The sequence below is a fragment of the Cyprinodon variegatus genome, unplaced genomic scaffold (genome assembly GCF_000732505.1).
Source record: "Cyprinodon variegatus isolate N-32 unplaced genomic scaffold, C_variegatus-1.0 Scaffold242, whole genome shotgun sequence".
NCBI lineage: Eukaryota > Metazoa > Chordata > Actinopteri > Cyprinodontiformes > Cyprinodontidae > Cyprinodon > Cyprinodon variegatus.
Window position 1 is genome coordinate 391,803 of NW_015150695.1, and position 22,407 is coordinate 414,209.

Consider the following 22,407-nt stretch of genomic DNA (forward strand, 5'->3'; position numbering starts at 1 on the left):
ATGGATGGATGGATGGATGGATGGATGGATGGATGGATGGATGGATGGATGGATGGATGGATGGATGGATGGATGGATGGATGGATGGATCTACAAAATGGTTTGGCTTTTTATTTCTAAACTTTACACTGCAATGAAATCTTGTCAAGATACAGTATGCATTTGGTAATGCAAATCAGAACAACACAGATGAGTCCAAGCCGATAGATTAGTCCAAGTTGACTATGAAAAGTATGCAGAAATCAGCACCAAATATTGCCAAGACCCATGTCAAACCGCATGATATTTGGATTCATCATGTGTTCAATGAAAAACATTGAAGTGAGCTTTCAAATAAATGCTAAAAGACAATAAATATTTCATTTTGAATGGTTTCTTTGCCAAGTTGACAGTAACTGTTAAAGTAAGTCTGGTAAATACTCTGTGCTTGTCTTCCCTTTGATGATTAATAGCGTTATATTATGGCTTTTAATTTATATATATTTTTTCTATATTATTAGTCGTTTTATTTGCATTTATTGGATACTAGCTTGTTTAGTTAATATCAAGGTAAAACCAAATAGAGAACAAGAAGCAACTTTGGAAAGCATTTAGCCCATCCATGTGAAACGTTAATGTCCTGCAAAACTTAAACTACTGCCAGCAATCAACAAGCAGACTTCCTAAATTGCAGGGCTGGCTGTGAACCAGGTCTGAAGGAGTCTGAGGAGCCCTCCGACTGCCGCTGCCATTACACAGGGCTTGACCTTCAGCAGTTCCGGAGAACAGGACTCCTACTGTTCTAAGTCACACTTTGCCTTTCAGCAGAAGTTGTTATCCCTTACAGCCTAATCGAGATTAGGCAAAACTGAGAGTGGTGAAACATTTCAAGAAGAACTTATATCTGTAAAACAAAGCAATTTTAAAGGAAATCCTTTGAATGATTTTAGACAAAGACACACGGGCACAAACACAGACATCCACAGTGTAAAATGAGAGCAAGAACATTTGCATTTCAATATGAAAAATAAGTAAAATATAGGATAGAGTCCATGGTTAGGTGCATCTTGAGCAAGATACAACACAGATTGGACCTGTCATGAATCCTCATCAGTAAATATTACTAAAGCTCATTAAAGGTAAATGGCCTGTACCTATACAGCGCTTTTTCAAGTAGCAACTGTGATAGTCGACACACAAAGCAGGCGAAGAATGGACGCCAAACTTCTCACCACTGTTCTGGGTGCTAATAACATTTTCGAGTAACCTCTCCAGAAGTACTCTTGTCGCGAATATCAGATTTATAGTCCCCACACTGCACAAACATTAGAATGTTCTAAAATGTCAGCCAATTAGATTGTCAATTAGATTGTTAGTTGGATTGTCAGCCAATTCAAATAATTCTTGCATGACTTAAAAATTGACCCAAAAAGGGCAAAAAAAATAAATAAATAAAATCATACAGTTTATGCCTGTCCTATAAGCCAAATAAAAAAGATACGATAAAAAAGACATCAATGCTAACAGTTTGCATGAATATGTAGCTATGAATCCAAACAATTCGTTGTTATTTTTAATAATACATCAACAGAACATCTAGAATGGTGCAGAGTATCAGTATTAATTTTACTGAAAATATATTATATTATTATATAAGAATTATCACCATGATTGCATGATAGCTGAGATATAGCTTCTTCTTGACGTCACAGTTCTCAGATTCAATATATTTTTTAATGTGATAAAAGCAAAAGGAAGATGAACATTGATTAGCCTTTAGAGCATTAGTGTCAACTTAAGGAAGCAAAGGGGCTTAGAAGCCATGCAGGGGTTACTGCTTTCCTTCTAGACAGGTAAGTTAAATGTTGCAAATGCTATTTAAAGGTAAGAAAACAGCTGGCAAAAAGTATCGGATGAGAGTGCAAGGATAGGCCATTTACTGGTCTGGTAGCTATTATCAATAACAATTTGAAGCAAAAACAAATACTGATTAGATTTGACATCAAATAAAAAAAACAAAAACCAAATAAATTATCCTCACTGATGGAGATTAATCTAGATTTATAGATAAGAAATTTATTTTTACAATGCAGACAAGCGTCGGTCAGTTGAAGCACAATTGTGTTAATTTCCAGAGTCTGTCAGCTGCACACATTGTTAATGGGGGGAGGCAGGTTTGTGTGTGTACACTGGTGTCTGAATGGATGACTACTAGGGGGTTTTAGGAATGTTGGGGGCACAGAGCAATGAGTATGTCACAGTGTGGGGGGAACAATGAAACCTATCCCACTCAGTTCTAAAAGCTTCCATTCATTGTGGACCTGAGTCATCTATATCTGTACAATTCAAAAAGAGGGCCTGTTATTTTAGCCTTTTGTTTTAAGAGCCAACAATAACATTAGATGAGACTTAAACCTTATCTGAATGAAGGCTGTGTTTTTCCCAAAAGGCTCATCACATATGCAGTTTCTACAAAGTTTCTTGGAAAAATGCAACTTGCTATAGAACATTGACATGAGGACAATGACAACAAGTTAACATGCCATTATAATTAATTCAGGATTGCATGTGGTGCATACCATCAGGAAAAAGGACTAAAAAATGGGGGGGCATGTGCAGGTTGGGACTATGAGATCCATCCATCCATCCATCCATCCATCCATCCATCCATCCATCCATCCATCCATCCATCCATCCATCCATCCATCCATCTTCCCCCGCTTAGTCCTGTCAGGGTCACGGTTTGGTAGTCTATCTATGGACGAGAGGCAGGGTCCACCCTGAGCAGGTCACCAGTCTATTGCAGTACTATAAGATCATTGTTTTTAAGTATATGCACATAAGCAATATACAGTTAAGACTTAAATGATCCATACCCAAGAAAAATCTTGGGCTAACATAATTTTTCAATTTCTCAAAATGTCTCTTCTGGCAGGAATGTCTCTTCTGGAAATTAGATTAATGTTTTGCAGTAGACCAGGCAAACATCTGAGCTAAAAATAATAATAATAATAAAGACAAGAGATCTGCAGAGGAGGTGAATGATTAGAGGGATGGCATTGGGTCCTTCTAAGCTCAAAGACTGGGGATCATCACTATGTAAAGACACATTTTCCATTTACCATTCAATGTCCAAAACATGCATAAAGTTGGTAAGCAAGGGATTCCTGTTTTTTCAATACAATGCAAATATAAACAAAAAATGTGCTATGTGTTATGTTTTTACTGCTGTTCTGGAAATTCTTGCATTATGGTAAGTACAAAAAAGAAAAGAAAATGCATGTGTTGTTCATGAGGAGGAATTTCTCAACGTACTAAAAGAGAAAAAAAATTGAGATATTTTGATTTCAAGCAAAGGGATCTGACTCACCCTTGCCTGTGTTAAAACTCTGGCTTAAGTTTGAAAACATTTCATAAACAACCACTATCTGTTGGTTGAAAAACTTTTTCACTCCTCACTCCTTCACCGCAAACAAAACAGACATAAACCAGCTGTCTCTTCTTACTCACTCTAGGAGGCTGATCTTACTATCAGAAGGGTCTTGAACCAAAAATCCTATCAGCTCATCTGTCATCCATAATCATAAGCATTACTTCATATCATCAGCAATATAGCATTTACAAATAATCAAGCTGTCAATTAAATTATAAATGGGATCCAACAACTACAGCGAGACTCTAATCCAGGTACTGTTGAGTTTAAATAAATGCAAACCAGTTTTAGTTACATAACAGCAAATCAAAACAGGTTCACTAGGAAACACTTTACAAGGCAAAAAAGCACAACTTGTTTACATCATTAGAATGAAAAATTCATATATTTCCATATAAAAGAACACCACATGTTACGGAATTTAATTGAACAGAAAAGAATACACATCGCTATGAACTTTGAAATGACTGAAGTATTTTCTTTGCACATAGTACTTTCCACATTCATCTATCAATTCATTTAGCTGCTCCAATCAAGTCACTTGCAAAAACACTCCTTCAAAAGCATTTGTGAAATAATTGGTCACCGTCTGGAGCATAGTCATTTCTTTGCTACATTTGTTAGTGGTAATTGAAAAAAAGTCAAAGACAAAAAGATTCTGAGCCAGAAATTGGTAGACAAAGTTAGGCGTCTGTTTTGTAATATGGCTTTTAATTGCAGATCGCCTGCAGCCAAGCCTTGCATCACCAAGAGCATTTCACAAATTCAAATCCTGTGGTGTAAAACCTGTCACCGCTAGACTCTAGATCAGTGGAAATGTTTTCTTTAGAGTGATGAGTCTCTGTGTCTGGTCATCATATGGACGTGTTTGTTAACAGTGTTAGTCTCACTATTGTCCCAAGAGTGTAGTTTGTTGCAGAGGTAGCATTATGGTGATTTTTTTTTTTCTTTAGGTTTTTATGTTCCGAACTTTGTTTGAGGAAAAACATCACTGTCTAACCGTACTGATAAAGTTATGAAATAATTCAAAACTCCTATTAACATGCTTTAAAATAGGAAAAGACCTAAAAACTCCAAATTTAAAATCATTGTCTCCTCTTAACATGAGCTAAGATTGGAGAAAATACCCATGTACTTCTATAGCTCCCCATGCAGAGAAACAATAGCAGTCAATTTTATATAAAATCATATTTTCTAAATTAAAAATCTCTTCATATATAATATTCTGAATAATATACTTATCAGAAGCCTGGTGCTGACGTGTTTAGTTTCAGTTCTGCTATTAACCATTTGGGCCTAGTCCGGGTCATCTTTTTTATAACTGGGTCCGTCGGAGCCACTGTCCTGCATGTTTTAGATGCGTTTCTACTCCAGCACACCTGCATCAAATGATTGCGACCCCTCATCAGAAGCCACCACATGTGGCAGGGCAGGTTTGTGAAGGCATGGAAGAACCTAAAACATGCAGGACAAACATATTATCCACACAGAAAGTTTATTAATCAATTCAGCCCTTAGTGGGTTAATGTTATGCAAAAGTGTGATATAAATAAAATATTGTACATTGTTGCCTAATATCTATTAGAAAAAGTCAAAATTGCAGGTTTCTTAAACAAGCCTCACATTAGCACATCTCAATTGTCAGTCATGTTTCACTTACTCCCTCGACAGTCAGAAAGAGTCCAGCTCTCTAGAGTGCCGGCTTAGAAAACTAGGATACCAGCTCATCCTGCCTGGCCTAATTAGAAAAATCCTCTGTACAGTGATAAAACATCAGTCATTGCCTCCTCTCTCAAAAGGCCCTATTTTTTCTGCCTCTAAAAGCTTCATATACCTTATGACTAAAGCAGGTTTCAGAAAAACACCTTACGAAATGAATTTAAAGCTAATCATAGCAGTGAGATGACCTACTCCTCTCATAACCCGACAGTTCTAAAAATAGCAGACATACATTAATAATGGTAAAATCTTCATTAAAACTGAACAAGAAAACTGAAAAGTGTTGGTTTTCTAAAGAATTCATTCCCTGGTTTCTAAACCTACAGTACATGGATCCAAAAATCAAGGGGTCTCATGAAAGAACCGTTTGTACAAAAAACATTTTTCTTTCACTTCATATAAGTGATTTAGGAGAAAATTTTTTTTGCATTTTTCTATTTTTCAAACTTCTCTCCGGCACAAACTCAATTTACAAGTGCTCCAGAGTTGATGTAACAGTCCTGCTCAAACAGTCAGCTGTTATCTAAACTTGGTTTGGACTGATGACTGATGGTTCTGCATAACTGTTCCACTAGTGAGAAATGCATTCAGTTCACTTCATGGAGTTGCTCTGGCTTTGCTTTTACACGGAATGTTTCATTTTGAGGTTTGGCTCCATCTTAATTTATCAAATTAGGCTACTGCCGCTAACATTTTTATGTTTATGTGTTGTATAAGAGAGATGAAGAGTGTTATAAAGGGATGACGGACGTGATCCGGAGATTAACAGTACACAAGTGTGGGGTTTTTTTGAGTTACAACTGGGGGCAGTGTATTGTCAAACATCCCCCATTGTGGGGACATTCAGTACAGGTGTTAAATGGTCCAAATGGGGATATTCAACGTGTCCCCAGATGGTAAAGTTTCATTCTTTGAGTTTAGGTTAGGGTTAGTTTAGGGTTCGGTGTGGTTTTAGGGTCACTATAGCCCCATATGCACCACACTTTTGTAGTGTAAATGATGTAAGGTAAGGTAAGGTATGGTACTAGTTCAACAGTAGGGCTTGGCGTTGTTCAGTTAAGGTTCGTTTCTCAGATAACAAAGAGTGCATGAGCAGACAACATCTTCTTACAGTCAGTCTCTGTAATCATGAAATTTCAGGCATTCATAAAAATACAAGCTTCCCTACCATGCCACACAATTACCACTGGTGATTCTGCTTAGCAGTGTGATGAACCTCAACTCCTGTCATTGTTTCCTACGTCTTTTTTCGTATCCACTTCCCTAAAGACGACTCTGTCAAATAAATTCACCAAAGGCTACCTTCTTCGATTGACTCTCCGCAAACTTCCTGAGTGTTACTAAATATTTTCATTTGGATTTTTTTTTATATTATTTTAGTTTTTACTTACAGTATCTAACAGTGCAACCAACAGGTGACACGTCATTTAGAGCTATTGTCATTTATTCCCCACTACTTGGCTTTTACTGGTTCTTTATTGCTGCTGCTCAGCTCTCTGTCAGCAGAACCTCAATCTCCAAATTGGTAGTCTCTATTTTTTGTATTCAGTGCCATTTCTGTGAATGGACACCTTCTGACAAGCACTGTCATAGCCTTTGCAATTCTCGTGAATGCACGCTCACTTATTCACAGGTGGTACACATCACATTTACGAGGATCATTTACAATAATTTACTTAAGTTCAGAACATTTGTTGAATCTCATGTGGCGCACTCAGAGGAGCCCAAAGTAGGAGAAAAAGTAAGAGAAATTCAGAATCAGAATTTGAAAATGTCTCTATATACCAAAACAAATCATAAATGAAATAAAAGCAAGGCAAAAGGCACATTTCATGTGGGAAGGAATGTGGACAATAAGGAGTTTGGGCAGATTAGAAGCCAAGTGACATGGAGCAACAAGGTTTATGTAATGTGTTCATACTGCTAGCTCCATTTTTATTTTAGGCTCCTGTTTAATTAAAAGAAAACAGGGTGTTCAAGTGAACATAAAAGCTTTGCCTATGAAGTTTGTTCAAAGGAACAATATAAACTCAAAACAGCTCAAGGGGTTTTACTTTTCCTGTCAAAACTTAAGAAACACATTTAATTACAAGAAGAATGCACAAATAGATTTACCACAAGAATGCTTTTGATCAGGTTTGTTTTCTTTTCGTACAGTATTGCTGATTTCTCAAACTCAGCCTAGGAAGGCTCAGTTTGTTCAAGGACATATAACATAAAATGTTATTGTTTTCCAATGTTCCTTTCCCAGACCACACAAGATGTAGTGTAAAGTGTAGCACTTTGATTCCTTTTCCAACCAACTTCTAGCACTAGTGAACATGAAGCTGTTATTTTTCAGGTAGAAAAACTTTGTAAGGTTTTTGTAGAAAATGTATGGGATTTAATATTTAATCTGTAACACCATCAAAATCAAGAATACAAAAGTTTTAATCATAATGGTATTACCATAATGGTGCAACATAATAATAAGGGTGACAATGGCATAGTATACAGACAGTGCATAGGGTGCAGGAGTTTGCCCAGCAACAGGAAGGTTGGCAGTTTGAACTAGTGCTGAAACAATGAATCGTGATCCTTTGTTTATCAAAATAATCGTTAACTAATTTAGTGATCGATTAATCGTTTACTGGAGTATAGAGACTCTAAAACTTGCTTTTGATGTGTAAAACACTTCGGAGTCCTCTGACTTGAAAAGGAGCCAAATAGGTAGAGGCCATCTGTATTAATGACATTTAACTGAGACACAAGTTCAATCACATCTATAACACGTACTGTAAAGAGAAAGGAAACATAAGCATCCTTAGAGGAGACATACATGTATGAATGTGGCACACACTGAACGTGGCATGTCGTGTTTAGGTAAAGTGCAGCTAATTTGATATTATTATTACCTTCAACTGCATGTGTGAGAACTTCATATTATTGTCATGGCCAATTTCAATATGTCATTAGTACATGTAATTTGCTCTGTTTAAAATGGGAGAACCAAGCCGGTATGTGCATCTTATTCTAGTTTTGTTGATAAACACTAACGCTGCCTCTTATTAAAACAGCAGGTCTTTTTTGTCAGCACATTTTAGGATACTTTATTTGGAATATTTGAAGATGTGCTTAAATAAAAGCTACAATGAGGCACTTTTTACAATAAGCAAACCAAAGACTAAAGTACTGAAAAAGTTTGTTGCTGGAATATTATTGAGTGTCTCTCAATGTCAAATCAATGAAGTTCATTTTTTTTGCAAGAAAATTTACTGTTTGCAAGTAGAACGTTACTTCAATAACTGGCTATCCTTACAGTACCTGTACAAGCAAGAATTTTGACTCAACTTTGACTAATTTTAAATAAAACCAAACTCAGAAAAGTCAAAAATGTATATGACTTTCCATGAAATGAGTATTTATAAAGCCTACTCCTAACACACCCTATGTTGTTGTCACCCATCAGTGTCTTATCGGATGATCTATATATTAGATTTAGCTCCAAGTGTGCTGAGTAACACTACCTTCTAGCTTCCCTGTGGAGAGCAACGCTGCAGCCTGGCACATGGCCAGCTGGCTCTCTTTGGGAAAGGGCTGTTTGTGTCTGCATGTGTGTGTGTCTTGCAGTGCAGTTTGAATACTAGCCTGCTTTAATCTCCCTTGTTGAAAGCTGTCTCTCTTTCAGAGCATGATCATGCACACACTTTGCAGTAAGATGACTGTTCACCTTGTCACAGACAGACTTTAGACATCAGGCAGAATACACAAACACACACCCACATAGAGCTGTACTCAAAGACACAAGGAGAAACAGTGGGCACATGACACATGCTGGGCTCTATTCTTTACAGTGATTTTGATATTTCTTTGTCTTTATCCTCATCTTTAATTTGGTCATGCCATGGTCTGACACTTCTTACAATGTCCCAAAAGGAGTGAGGAGGAATTTTATTCAGCCTAATCAAAGCAAAAACCACTCTAGACCTGTAGATTTGGACAGCTGGAGCATACAGAGAGAAGAACCATTAACTGATCTCTAGACCATTCAGAGTCCTGAATCATCTCTCGACGATAGATCGATTTTCTATGCACTTTAACATATTGTGTTGAAGTGACAACATTATATATTCTGTTTAATGAGAACCAATTTTAATTTTTCAGGTGGACTCCAGCATATTTTAATTTTAAGGGACCTACCAGTAGTCATACACTACAATCATACTGTACATCTCTAAGCCAGAAGCTTACTCTGGTTACATACAAATCTCTTCTGGTAAAATGAGGCCTTAAATCTGGCTTATTATATACTGTTTTGTGTTTTATACCTTGTTTTTTTTGCTGTCTTTGTTAGAAAACAAAGTGCAGTTGTATATTTACAATAAGTGTATGTTTATCACATCAAGACAATGTGACTGGAGGTAAGACATTGCACATGAGTAAACAAGTGAGTAAACAAGTAATGGAGCCAAGTGAGTCCAAAGCACCCAGCAGAGGTAAGGGAAGAGAGGAAAAGTACAAAATAAAGTATACAACAGTGCAAAATCTGATTGCAAGAGGGATATGACAGGAGTAGCATTCAAAATACAATATAAACATTTATGTCCAGCTAAAGCTGGAGAAGCATTTAAGATTTGCCGCCAAGTTGATGGATGCATGATTATACAGCCATCCCAGTACTGTTAAAAGCGATAAAGATACTATGATAAGGCTCATAGTTTCAGTCACGAAAAACTTTATATGACTGATTGTAGAGAGAGATTGTCGGTGGGACATTTATCAGGCCGATTTTAGCGTCTGGCTCATTAATCGACAGCCAAAATGAGTCAGATTTTGAAAAAATTGGGCTGCTCAGTGGGGCAGTGGGTAATGCTAATGCCTTACAGCAAGAAGGTTCAGGGTTCATTTCCCAGCCCAGTGTCTTTCTGAATTGAGTTTGTATGTCTCCCTGTGCATGCGTGGGTTCTTTCTGGGTACTCTGAATTCCTCCCACAGTCCAAAAACATGACTGTTAGGTTAATTGGCTTCTCTCCTTGGGTGTGTGTGTGTGTATGTGTGTGCGTGAATGGTTGTTGTATCCTGGTTGTCTCTATGTCCCCCGCCTCTCGCCCATTCACTTCTGGGATAAGTCTGATGGAGAAAATAGGTATACAAATTCTATTTTTGCCTCATACAGCAGGAAAAAAATTTCACCGGGTGCTAATTCTGCTCCTCTGCCTCTCCCTTCCTGAAGACTGAGCTGCTCTGCAACGTCCCTCCCCACAAACACGCTTACACAGCTGCTGCTGAGGTAAGCATGGAGGTGGACGAAGAGCGATAAAGTATGTAGTTTACTCCCTGGTAAGCTGCTATTTTATAAAACTAAACACTAGTACCCCCTGACAACAAATGTCCTCATAGAAACATGCTGTTAGGGTGCGTTAAGGAGAGCAGACAAATTTTATATGCGCTAGTTGTGGCATACATATTAGCATTTTAGCCCTGTGTAAGTTTTAAAACAAAAATAAGATTATTATATTGTGTCCCACTACACTTCGTGCTGACATGCAGGCTGTACTGGGGCTCATAAATTCAGAAGTTGATTTTTAAAAGGCTCTGACTTATGTATTTAGTTGTAATCCTGTTTGGATGTTTTAAAAGCGGCACCATTTCTAATTAAACCTAGCCTTGTGTTCAGTGGTGGAAGGGAACTTTTCAGTTGTTTGTAAATATGACATATTGATATTTATGTGGTGTTATTGTCAAAGAGTCTTTTAAACATGAATTAATACAAAACACCTCCCATTAGCCATTGAACAGACCCATTAGCCATTAAACACACGGGATTTATAAATACTCATTTCACAGAGAGAGGGGAACGGTCAGGTGTGGAGCCACTTCATGAAGGACAATGATAATTTGAGTTGGACTATAGTTGGACAGTGTATATCCAGTGTATGTCCATTTTTAGATTATATATCCAATATCGGCCACTATCTGCATGCAAAATTGATTTTATGCTGATGTGGTTTTGAAGTTAAAAAACCACAACCTCCTCAAGCCATGACCGACATAGAGCCCGTTCAGCCTTGCTGCACGGTGAATCCTTCTGTGTCAACATTGCCATTATAAGCAGAAGGAAAAGCAGTTCTTTGAAAATTTTACTTAGGACCAGTCCACATTTATAAAACAGCTACTTTTATATTACTTTTATAAAATGGTATTTCAATAATATTAATATGTCAGTAAAATTAATAAATTTTAACCTGCTCTAGATTTTCTGTGGGTGTATCATTTCTGAAATATGTATCTTTTTGATGAAAAATTTGTAACTATGGACTTTAGTTCTCCAAAAATATGGCTGACATAATTGCAATGAGACTTATTGTCAAATGATGTCGTCATCGAGTACAGCAACCAAATGCAAAATGATTTAAATAAATTTGCTTGTAAAATTAAGGGCCTGCAGATGTTACCAGATAAGGCTAACCTTCCTGTTTCACCTGTATATCATCCTCCTGTCAGGTAGATAAGAGTTTAACCATAATACTTCTACTGAACATGAACCTTTTAAACATCTGTTTTAGAGTTGGGTCAAGCTATTACTTATAAAAAGGGTTTAAAGGCAAGAAGTTAAATATACCAAGTGAAGTCCAATTCCAATGGTGTAAACTTTAAAGGAGAATTCCGGTTTTTAACACTTTTAGCCCATTTTCTGTAGTGTCCAGGATGAAATCGAATGATCGACACCAAAATTTTGACAATTGGTCCTGTCTCTGCTGTTTGGCTCATGCAGAATCCCCCCCTGGCTGCTTCAGAATGGCTTTCATAGTGCATGTCCGATAATGTCCTTAAAACAACCTTAAACGTTCTTTTTTTAAAATATGCTACTCACCGGGTCGTCAGCGCTGTTCAATGACGTTCCAAAAAAAGTTTCGTAAAGAAAAAACGTTCCTGTAGTGTTTTATTTAGCATTTTGTAAATCCCATTGAGTTCTGTTGGAATAGTCAATATTCCGCTGCCACCGGAAACGGAAATGGGGCCTGTTTACACTTAGTTGTAGTCTTTTTGCTTCACTCTGTGTACTCCGACGTCGAGGTGCTAACGTCTCTGTTAAACACTTTAAAAAACTCTGAAAATGGAATACGAAAGGTGGATTCTTGATTCTCGACGTCGGAGTACACAGAGTGAAGCGAAAAGACTACAACTGTGTAAACAGGCCCCATTTCCGTTTCCGGTGGCAGGGGAATATTGACTATTCCAACAGAACTCAATGGGATTTACAAAATGCTAAATAAAACACTACAGGAACGTTTTTTCTTTACGAAACTTTTTTTGGAACGTCATTGAACAGCGCTGACGACCCGGTGAGTAGCATATTTTAAAAAAAGAATGTTTAAGGTTGTTTTAAGGACATTATCGGACATGCACTATGAAAGCCATTCTGAAGCAGCCAGGGGGTGATTCTGCATGAGCCAAAAAGCAGAGACAGGACCAATTGTCAAAATTTTGGTGTCGATCATTCGATTTCATCCTGGACACTACAGAAAATGGGCTAAAAGTGTTAAAAACCGGAATTCTCCTTTAAGTCATTAACAAGTTTTCTGACACATCAGTGAGGTGAAGAATCAAGCGATACAGATCAATATTGTCAAAGTCTCAACTCAAAATCTTACTTAAATCAAGTCATCAAGTAAGACTCAGGGTCCCTGTGAAAATATTATTAAAATTAAAAAGATTTCTGAAAAATCTTATTACCTAAATCTAAAATCTTGAAGTCAAGCCTTTTAAGGGTTTCTACCATCTACCCTTCTAATCAAACACAATGCTATAGAGAAAATCTAGCTGTATCCACACTAACAGGATACAGTCGTCAGTGACAAAAACATTTCTTGATATCTTATTCCAGGAGCATTTGAACCCCTGAGATGGAAAAGGAAACATCAAAAGTATTAATTTATATTGCATGCAAAGCTGTGAGATCAAAAGACTGTGTTTAGATCTCCTTTGAACTGTAATCATGTGAAGTAAGCAATAAAGTATCTGCACTTTTGATCAATTTATTACAACAGTATTAAACTGAAGGAAGAACTGTTATTAACCGTTAAGGAAAAGTGTTCCTAACTTTCATTATCTAAAATTACCATAACAAGGAATATAGAACCAAATTTAATGGTCCAAGAATCATAAATCACTATTTCAATAAGAGTATTTAAATTGGAGTTGTTGGTTAAGTAAAGATACGGTGAATATAGATTCCAATTTTTAACTGAACAAAAGGACAGAATTAAAGGAAGAGGTTCTCAGGTCAGCAGAAAATGGAAACCCTCAGAACATAAATCAAAATGTAGACAGCACGGTTAGATCTACGTCATCTATGCTGAAAACTGTAATAAAAAAACGGATAATTAGCTTACATTTTAAACTACTATGCTGTTTAAACACTATGATTTTTAAGTTAATCAAGTCATTACATCTAGATTTTTCCCCCATATAAAGAAGGGATGCACCAATACCGGTGTCTAATACTTGGAACTTTAAACCAGTACTTTGTCCTAGTATTACTTCTATGTTTGATAACATTTATGGTATCAAAATAATGAAGTTGGCTTTAGCCTCAGCACTCAAGAAACACTTCCCTAATGCAAACAAAGGCCCCTTTTACTGCATCTTAGCTGTCATGGATATAATATGAAACTCTATGTTTCACTGCTCAGCATTTTAGATACTACAATAAAAACTTGTTATCAGGGTTTTGCTCATATTTAATACTTTTATGACTACTCAGCATCACCAGTACTTACGTGGTAGAAGTTGTACTAATCTAGCATCCTATTCTAAAGCATCACTTTAAGGGGAGTGACAGCCTAGTGGTTATGACATTACACTTGGGACCCAGAGGTTCTGAGTTTGAGCCCCACTTCCACAGACTACCACTCTGGGTTCCTGAGCAAGACCCTTAACCCCACACTGCTCCCCGCGCGCCGCACAATGGCAGCCCACTTCTCCCCAAGATGATGGGATAAATGCAGAGAGTTAATTTCGTTGCTCTGTGACAGTGTATTTTTGAGGCTGCTATAGGTGCCATGATGGATGGATAATTGATATGAAGAATCATATGTTGGTAGTCATAATTCTATGCCTAACCAGTAAATTTCACTCCATTGTGTTGTATAGAAACCCTAAATACGATTGTTTTGTTAAGATTCAACATTGAGGTGGCAAACTGCTTGTGGTCCTTGTTAGCTGTTACTAAATAAAGCTTCACAAGGCCTATTACTGTAGAAAAATCCCATTATGCAAATGACCAACATATCACCTTCTACTTTTGCGGTACATATTATCATTAGTCATAGCTCAGCTGTACAGAATACACTAGATGTACTGGAGAAAAAGGTCTGAAACTAAATAATTTCTAACGTGAAAATTAAATCTTAAGGCAATTTGCACAGGTTTTTTGCTTTTTTTTAAATACACTTTTTAGAAAGTGACAATGGCTAAATGCTTGCCAAGATCTTCAACACAGCCCATGTCTGGTTTGTGTTAAGGTACACTCAAAGGTGCAAATTCCTGCCCTCTGCTCTCTGTTATCAGTTAAAAATGGATGCTGAACCAAAAGACTAAACAGTTGTTAAATGTTATGCTTCAGCTTTTGCTCTTCAGTGTTTAAATCTTTTTAATCAAACAAGAAAAGGCAGTAAAATACAACAAGTTTACGGATACATCCAAAATAGATAGTTAAAATGCTCTATCAAGCAGACAAAACCAAGCACATTTTGACCTCATAACTCACGCTGTTAGTAAGCATAGGGGAGCCTCTGTTTATTACGGATCTGAAGCTCATAAGAGCTCTAAAGCAAGTGATGAATGGAACATCCTTCAAGTGGCCTAAATCCTCCTCAGACAGACACTTCCTTCTAAAATTACATTCTTTAACAGCTTGTAGTCATAGCAATGCAGCCCAAGTACTCCAACAGCGACTGCAGAGGAAGCTTAGCCCTTAACATTACAGTCCATTCTGTAGGATGAAATTACAAAGAACCTTGATTGCAAATGATATCATGCGGCAGGTTGAAACTAAACACAGACAGAGTAATTACAGACATCATTTAAGCTCAAATAAATCATTAAATCAAATGCAACAATGAAAGCTAATTGGTGGAAATCTTAAGCTGATGTATAATTACAAGATTTTTGACTGCAGGGGTTTAGAAAGGAAAACAAATTGGTAGGTATGGTTATGGTTGTATCCCTTCCATGACTGGCCTCTGCTGAGTTAAACGTCATCCTTAGCAATAAAGAACCTATTTATTACGACTGGTCAAGTTCTTGATGATATACAAATGTTGCTCAACAGTTCATCTAACAGACAGACCATAATTTATTTAATCATAAGTATCAAAAGGATCAGTTTGTGCAAGTCAACAACAAAGACTAAACACATTAAGGACAGCAACCATGCATCAAGGTCAGATATCTCTGACATCTTTTCATCTGGGCTTTCCATTTTTTGGATAAAAAAAAACTTGATTTAAAAAAATCGATGACTTTATTTAACGCTGAGAAAAAACTCCAACAAGACATGCTTGTTAAACATGTCTTTAAAATAATTTCAGTAAAATCAGACCGATAACTGTTTAGTAATCTTTTTTTTTTTACGGTTTGGATATGTATGTAGCAACTCTTGGTGGTTTTCCCTATCACATATAAAGAATAATCAGACATAAAAAAAAACTAAATTGGATTCTCTAGCAGTCCAGACAGGAGAAGTTAAAGTGGGAGCTGATTCCCTTTTGCTTTTTGAAAGAGAGCATCATGAAAAAAAACAAAGACAGCAGTTTTTTTTTGGGGGGGGGGTTATCCTTTGTTAGCTATTACTTTTGTTATAGAAGCACAATTTCCTAAAACAGCAAACTTTGTGTATTTTACAGAGAATGCAGATCCTTACCTTAACTTATAGAGTTGGGCCTGTTTTTCTGTGTTTGGTCCCGTTTCTCTCTTAGACATAAATAATGCCTCAACTTTTACTTTGAAGATCAGCATCTGCTCTCTTTCATCCCGTTTGATTCATTGGTCATCTGCTTAACAGCTTCTTGCTCAATCATAGCCACCTATGGAGCTGATTTACACTGACTTTCCCTAGCACACAAAGTATTTATGGATCAATGCTTCTATGATCCTTTTTATTTCTGCGTCTGTCTTCTCAAAGCTCCAACAGAGGCCTGCTCACACTGAGCCTTGTTCTGCTTAAGACTTCTTTGTGTTAAAAGGGACTTTTTTTCCTCTCCACTGTCCCTGCATACATCCTTGGTGTGAGGCTCATACAGGTGGAGTGAGTCCTGCATATTCAATGACTGTTGACTGCATGATCCATGAGAGCAAAAGGTTCGATACTCAAAGATAAAAGAGAGCACCTTTGCTGTACACTGATGAGTCTTCCTTTAATTGAAGAATACCCTATGTCTCAACTTTTTAACAACTTCTTACATCTCTTCCTCCTCTGAGGTAACTATTAAGGCATCAGAGACAAATAGAACTGCCTTATCTTATTCCTTCAGTAACAGTGTCAACACTAAAGAGTGCTGATGTCAGCAGAAGCCACACTGGTTTGTTCACAGATCCATACTATGCCATATATATTATAGTCTTTGATGGTTCAGTAAGTGGTAGGGCCGAATCAAGATCAAGAAGAAGAATCCAGAATGAGATATTTTATGATATTTGATATACTTGAATTATGTCCCCCTGTCCATGTTACAAAGAGCATTGAAACACTTATTGACATAGGCATCCTTTAAATACTGAAAGTTAGTTAAGTTTCTCTGAATCTCCAGAAGGATGTGCACTTTTTGAAAGCAACCACTTTGATTCGCACAAGCTGTTCCCAAACAGCACAGACTGTTTCTGTCACAAGATCTGGTTTGCAGATCTTGTGACAGACACAGGCAATCTTATATAAAACAAAAGATTAGATTAAAATCCACTTACAATAAGCAAAGACTCTTTAGCCAAAGGCATGAATCCAGAAGCAGAACACAGCTTTTTCACCACATGACAAGAAAACCTCAGTAGAATTTAACAATATAACATGTAAAAACAGATACAGTCCAGCTAAGACTGGCAAAATGTCATTTCACAAGTTGTTTTTTCATCAGAGCAAGTCTGCATTGGGTTGATAGCTGGATCTACATCTAGTGTGTTCTATCTGTTTTGTAGGAAAGACGCTGGCACTTGGACCTACATCAAAGGCAATCATAGTCGGAAAGGTAAAATAATATGTACATACTTCAAAAGCCAGATGAAAAATAAGGTATCAATCAGGGTAATAACAACGCTGAACAGAAACTTTATAACACTGATCAGTCTGCTTCCCTGTCTGCTCAGAACAGAAACATTATCAAGTCAATAGCATCCCTTTTTTTATTCAGGTCATTTCATATTTATTCAAAATCTCTAAATCTGTCATTACTTTAAAAGAAAACACAAAAAGCTTACAAAAGCTCTGGACAAAATACATTGTAAAAAGAAGCATCATTTATACTAGAATGCCATAGATAACACAGCTAAACAGCTACATCAGAAAGACATTGTTGATGCTGATAATCCATTTAATACAGCAATTTACTTAAGTCTACAGAATAATCACTGAAATGTGTTCATAAAAGCTATTTGAAAAAGAAATGACTGAAATGTACTGTTTTGCAGATTAACTCTCTGTAAACATGTCAAAGACTTGTCAGCTGATTTAATAAGCCCTCTGTAAAATAAGGAAGTTACTATTATGTAAAAGCATTATTTCTGATTTCGTCTTTAAGTTTTAGGTTATTCTAATTTGTTCAAGAATTTCAGTTGAACATCTTACAATACATATGTCTTGAATTCAGTGAGAACAAAGCAACTGTTGAAATGACACAACCTGTCATTTGTTCACCCCTGCAGTTATAATTTCTTATTACTGCTGGAGGTAGAACTGCCCTAAACCACCAGTTAGAAGAGAGATAATTGATCAAAATACTGATGTTTCAGAGAGAAGAAGACACAGTTAGATGGTGTCATCAAGAATTCCCTTTATACAAAACGCCCTGTGGCTCTACAACGCAAATCATTCAACCTAACAAAGTGTGGGCTTTTTCTCTCATCAAACGGCCAGGCAGACTCTTCTGAAGTTCAGAGGAACTACAGCACCATCATTAGTGACATGTTGCTGACATGACAGTGAGAAAAGACACCTATCAAAGAAGTCATAATTGCAGGTGTCAATTCTTCGCTGAAGTTCTGGATTGTTTCAAAGAATCCTGCTGGATTCCTTTTGTCTGAATCTTGTTGCTGGAGCATATCTTAAGTCAAAATATGGGAATTTGAAGTTGGCATTTTTTCTTTATGTACATATATAACAATATTCGCCTCATCTGTAAAAATAAGATGCTGAAGATGTGCTTAATGGATTAAACAAAACTGGGTATGACATCATGAACCCAGTGTCGGTTGCCCGTTTGCTACCAAAGCAGCCCATGATAAGATCCTTTAAGTCCTTTTGGTAGTAACATTCCTTGGCATAGTTGGAATCTGGAGCGACAACTGAACACCTACAATTTAACCTTATGTTGCTTAAAGCAGTACAAAATAACTTTCAATTTTGGTCGCTTTTGGCTCCCCACGGTGGACAAAAGCTGTATTGTTTTGCCTGAAGGAAGACCCCATTTCCCATGAGCAGCAGCGCATTGCATAGAAAAAACCTGATCTCCCGGTCCCCTGCAGTTGGATTGAACTACATTTCTGTTTCAAGACACTGTGTGAAAGAATGACTAGTGATGAGATAATGAATTTATCTGTGGGGAAACAATATCATATGATGATATTGAAAATAAGAAAGCAGTCTGTGCATTTGTGGTTGTTTTGCATAGCAGGGTTACTGCCACCCTACTCTAAGTTGCTTAGTGTTGGTGAAAGACATACAGACCCCCTCAGGCTATGACAGAGGTCTCATTCAGCTAGTTTTAAGTCGACTTATAATAACAAAGGTTATGAAATATTTTATGAGTGTTGGTTTAAAGTATTCCTAAAATATTTTGCCTTGTTGCAGGAGTATTATCCTGTGGAAAGAGGTCACAGCCATTGAGAATACTGTTTCCATAAAGGCTTGCCTGTGGCATACAGCAGTACTTAGGTAGAAGGTATACATGTCAAGATTAGGTTGGTATGAATGGCAGATTTCAATGGTTTCCATTGCACTGACCAAAGTATTACAGAGCCCCTACACTCTTGTATTCTTAAAACAAACATCTGCGAAAATGTACTTTCCATTTCTTTAATGCAAGATAAATCCAAAAAAATCAGGACACACTCATTTACCACCATGTCCTACTATTAATAAACACACAACCCACTAGTGTAATATAAATAATTTTAGCATTCAAACTAATTAGGGTGAGACCACCTGCCGAAATAAGACTCGTAAAAATAGTGGAAAGAGAAGTTAGCCATATTTAGTTAGCATGAACCATCTCCAAAATAACTTAAGGGAGTAATTCCGTTTTTCTCTCTCTGACAAATCCACACTATGTGAGCATTTACTGTATTTCCACTTTGCATGTCCTTCCAAAACAGTTTAAAAAAAAATCCACTGGACTGAAGCTTTTTCAATTAAAAAGGTCAGAATTAGTGTTTGAAGTTTATATAGTAGCCCAAAAACTTGCTTTTAGGCTACTATATAAAGCTTACTATATAAAGCTTATAACTCAACACTTATTCTGACATTTTGAATTGAAAACCCTTCCTGGATGGGAAGCAAAACGTCTTCAAACTTGGAAACAAAGTCCAGTGAATTGTTTTTTTTTTTACTTTTTTGGAATGACTATGACCTGGATGACTGAGAATCTTCTTCAGCATATTCCACTCTGCATGCAATATGGATAGGCCAACATTCAAATTTTTAGTTAAAGAGCCTTCAAATAAGGCAAAGGAAAAACTTAGCTTTAAATATCAGTAAACTGGTGAGGAGATCAAGCCAGCCTCAACTCTTCTGTGTATCTTTTGATTTCTTCTCCATGTATAACCTTCTATCTGATGCTGACATTTTACCTGAAGCAGCAGCTAAATATAAGTGGATGTAAAGATGTTGAATGAAGATTTGAATTTATGAGCTTTATCAGGAGCAAGCGACAGTCAACTGGTGTGAGGGGATAATCAAGTCAGGCCCCAAGAGAGAAAGCTGAGAGGGGAACAACAAAGAAGCAGTTTCAGTTCACTTCCACTCCTCTGCTCAAAGCCTCACAAATTCTAGGTCAATGGTGGCTTTTTAAAGATGTGACATAGTCCTCCAAGGAGTTTGAAGCTGCGAAATAGGCCGGCAAAGACGCCTGACATGTTCATTGGTCTTTCAGTGAAGGCAATAAAAGATGCTATGTTGTACAAACATATATAAGAAGAAATATGAGACATATTCATACTGATACTCATATTGACATATTTTTACTCCTTATGGAAGAAATTAGGAGCTGCCAAAATATGAGTCAAAAAATAAATAACCTAATAAGTATATTTCTAGTAGAGAATAAAGCATTGATTTCCCATATAAAAAGCTTCAAATGTTTATTTATGTAATATTTCTGTATTTTTCCAGGATTTGTGTTTTACTTGGAGGAGGTTTCAACTGGTAAGGATGTATTTTATGTGCTCAATCAATAAGTATCCTATGGTGCAATCTCCCTGCATTAGACAACATAACCAAAAACAGTAGAACAGGTTTTACGGCCTAAAGGCTTCACCAACAGAGAATAACAACCATCTTCAGATAGTCAAACATCTTCAGAAAGCTTCTGCTCTGCATTATCATAAATAAAAATAACTTACAAAAATATATATATATATATAGGTTTAGGAGATCTCCACTACTGCAATTTAGATTGTTTGAATCTTATTTATACAAAAAGGATGCAACCTTACAAGAAGTTGTCCACATTAGAGGCAGATGATTAGATGGTTAGCTGTGCTTTGACAAGAGGGCAGCTGAAAGCATGATGACACTCAAAAGCAATGGAGGTTGACAAGTGCAGTGATTGAAATTCTCTCTAAACAAAACCTTGCTTGTGTGAGAACACTGTTGACCAGGCTTGCAATGGGGCAAAAATCCATTCCACATGATGCATTCATTGTTTTCAGGGAGCATGCACCATGCAACAGCCACTGAATAACAGAAATAACTGGGCCCATTCTGCAAGTCTTAGGAGAGTATAATGAACCGGTGCTTATATTAAATGTTTAAAGGATAATATAAGGATTTATATTATACTGATATAAGGCAATGCTTGAAACAATAGGTAATCTGTGTAGGAATTTATTTGTAATATATTGGGTTTTTTTCTAGTTTCAACAGGTGAAGAAACTATAAAACGTCATGTAGTTCAAAAAAGAGATGAATTACAGAACAGTGACTAAGGTTACTGTATATAAACAAACACCTGTGCTTAAAGAAAACATGATCCAAACTTACCTCTATCCATTTCTGCGCCTCCAGAAACGCAGAGTCGGCGGCCGACTGTGTGACAGGGGGATGCTGATGAGACTGTCCAAAATCTGCAGCCGGACTGGCCATGGACGAAGGACTTGGTTCCTCTCTTTAAGTGTGAACGCCTGCAGCCAAAAGCCGCGTTATTCCTTTTCAATGAGTTACTTCTCCTCCGTTATAGCTGTAGATGTTCCAGCAGCTGCAGCACCAGCGACCTGCCGAGCAAACCAGTTGGTGCACTCCACAGAGTCGCTCCTGTTAGTCATTGCAGCATCAAAGTGCGCACAGTTGTGTTCAGAACCGGGGCTGAACACCTTCAAAATAAACCCCCAATGTGCAGACGCACACTATTTAGAAACGATTAGTAGAACTGATTTAAGCAAAACAAAGTTAACATAGTTAACCTGCAGGTATTTGCATAATCTTTGTGGTGAGTGAGAAGTTTTTACTGTGGTTACAGACGGATGTTTCCAGTGCGTGCTCTTATTTTGACAGTAATACACTTCCGGTGGTGCTCTACCTGTATAATATTGACTTGACGCTTTTCGAGACTTCTGCAGACCACAGTAAGAATCGCTCCAACGGTCTAAAATACACACAGCAGCGCCGCTCCCCCGGCAGCCAATGAGGACAGCAGCACGCTTGGGATCTCACACCCACTTTCACATGTGGGACAAACAGCAGAGGAGGGATATCATTTAGAATCTCCAAATTTACAATTAACTAATTACAAAAATCAACCGTCTCTTTTATTATGAAAATATGCATATAAACAGGCTTCTTTTTTAGAAAAAAACCGACACTTATTTAT

The 22,407-nt window shown here is 37.1% G+C and overlaps 1 protein-coding gene across 1 annotated transcript in view; it reads right to left on the reverse strand.

Annotated features, from left to right (window-relative positions):
- The window catches only part of limch1 (LIM and calponin homology domains 1), a 112,866-nt gene extending 91,037 nt beyond the window's left edge, over window positions 1–21,829 (reverse strand). The window contains exon 1 of the mRNA XM_015381822.1: window positions 21,582–21,829. Within this exon, the coding sequence (XP_015237308.1) occupies window positions 21,582–21,683 (102 nt within the window). The 5' untranslated portion in view covers window positions 21,684–21,829. The remainder of the gene's footprint in view (window positions 1–21,581) is intronic.
- Between the last annotated feature and the right edge of the window lie 578 nt (window positions 21,830–22,407).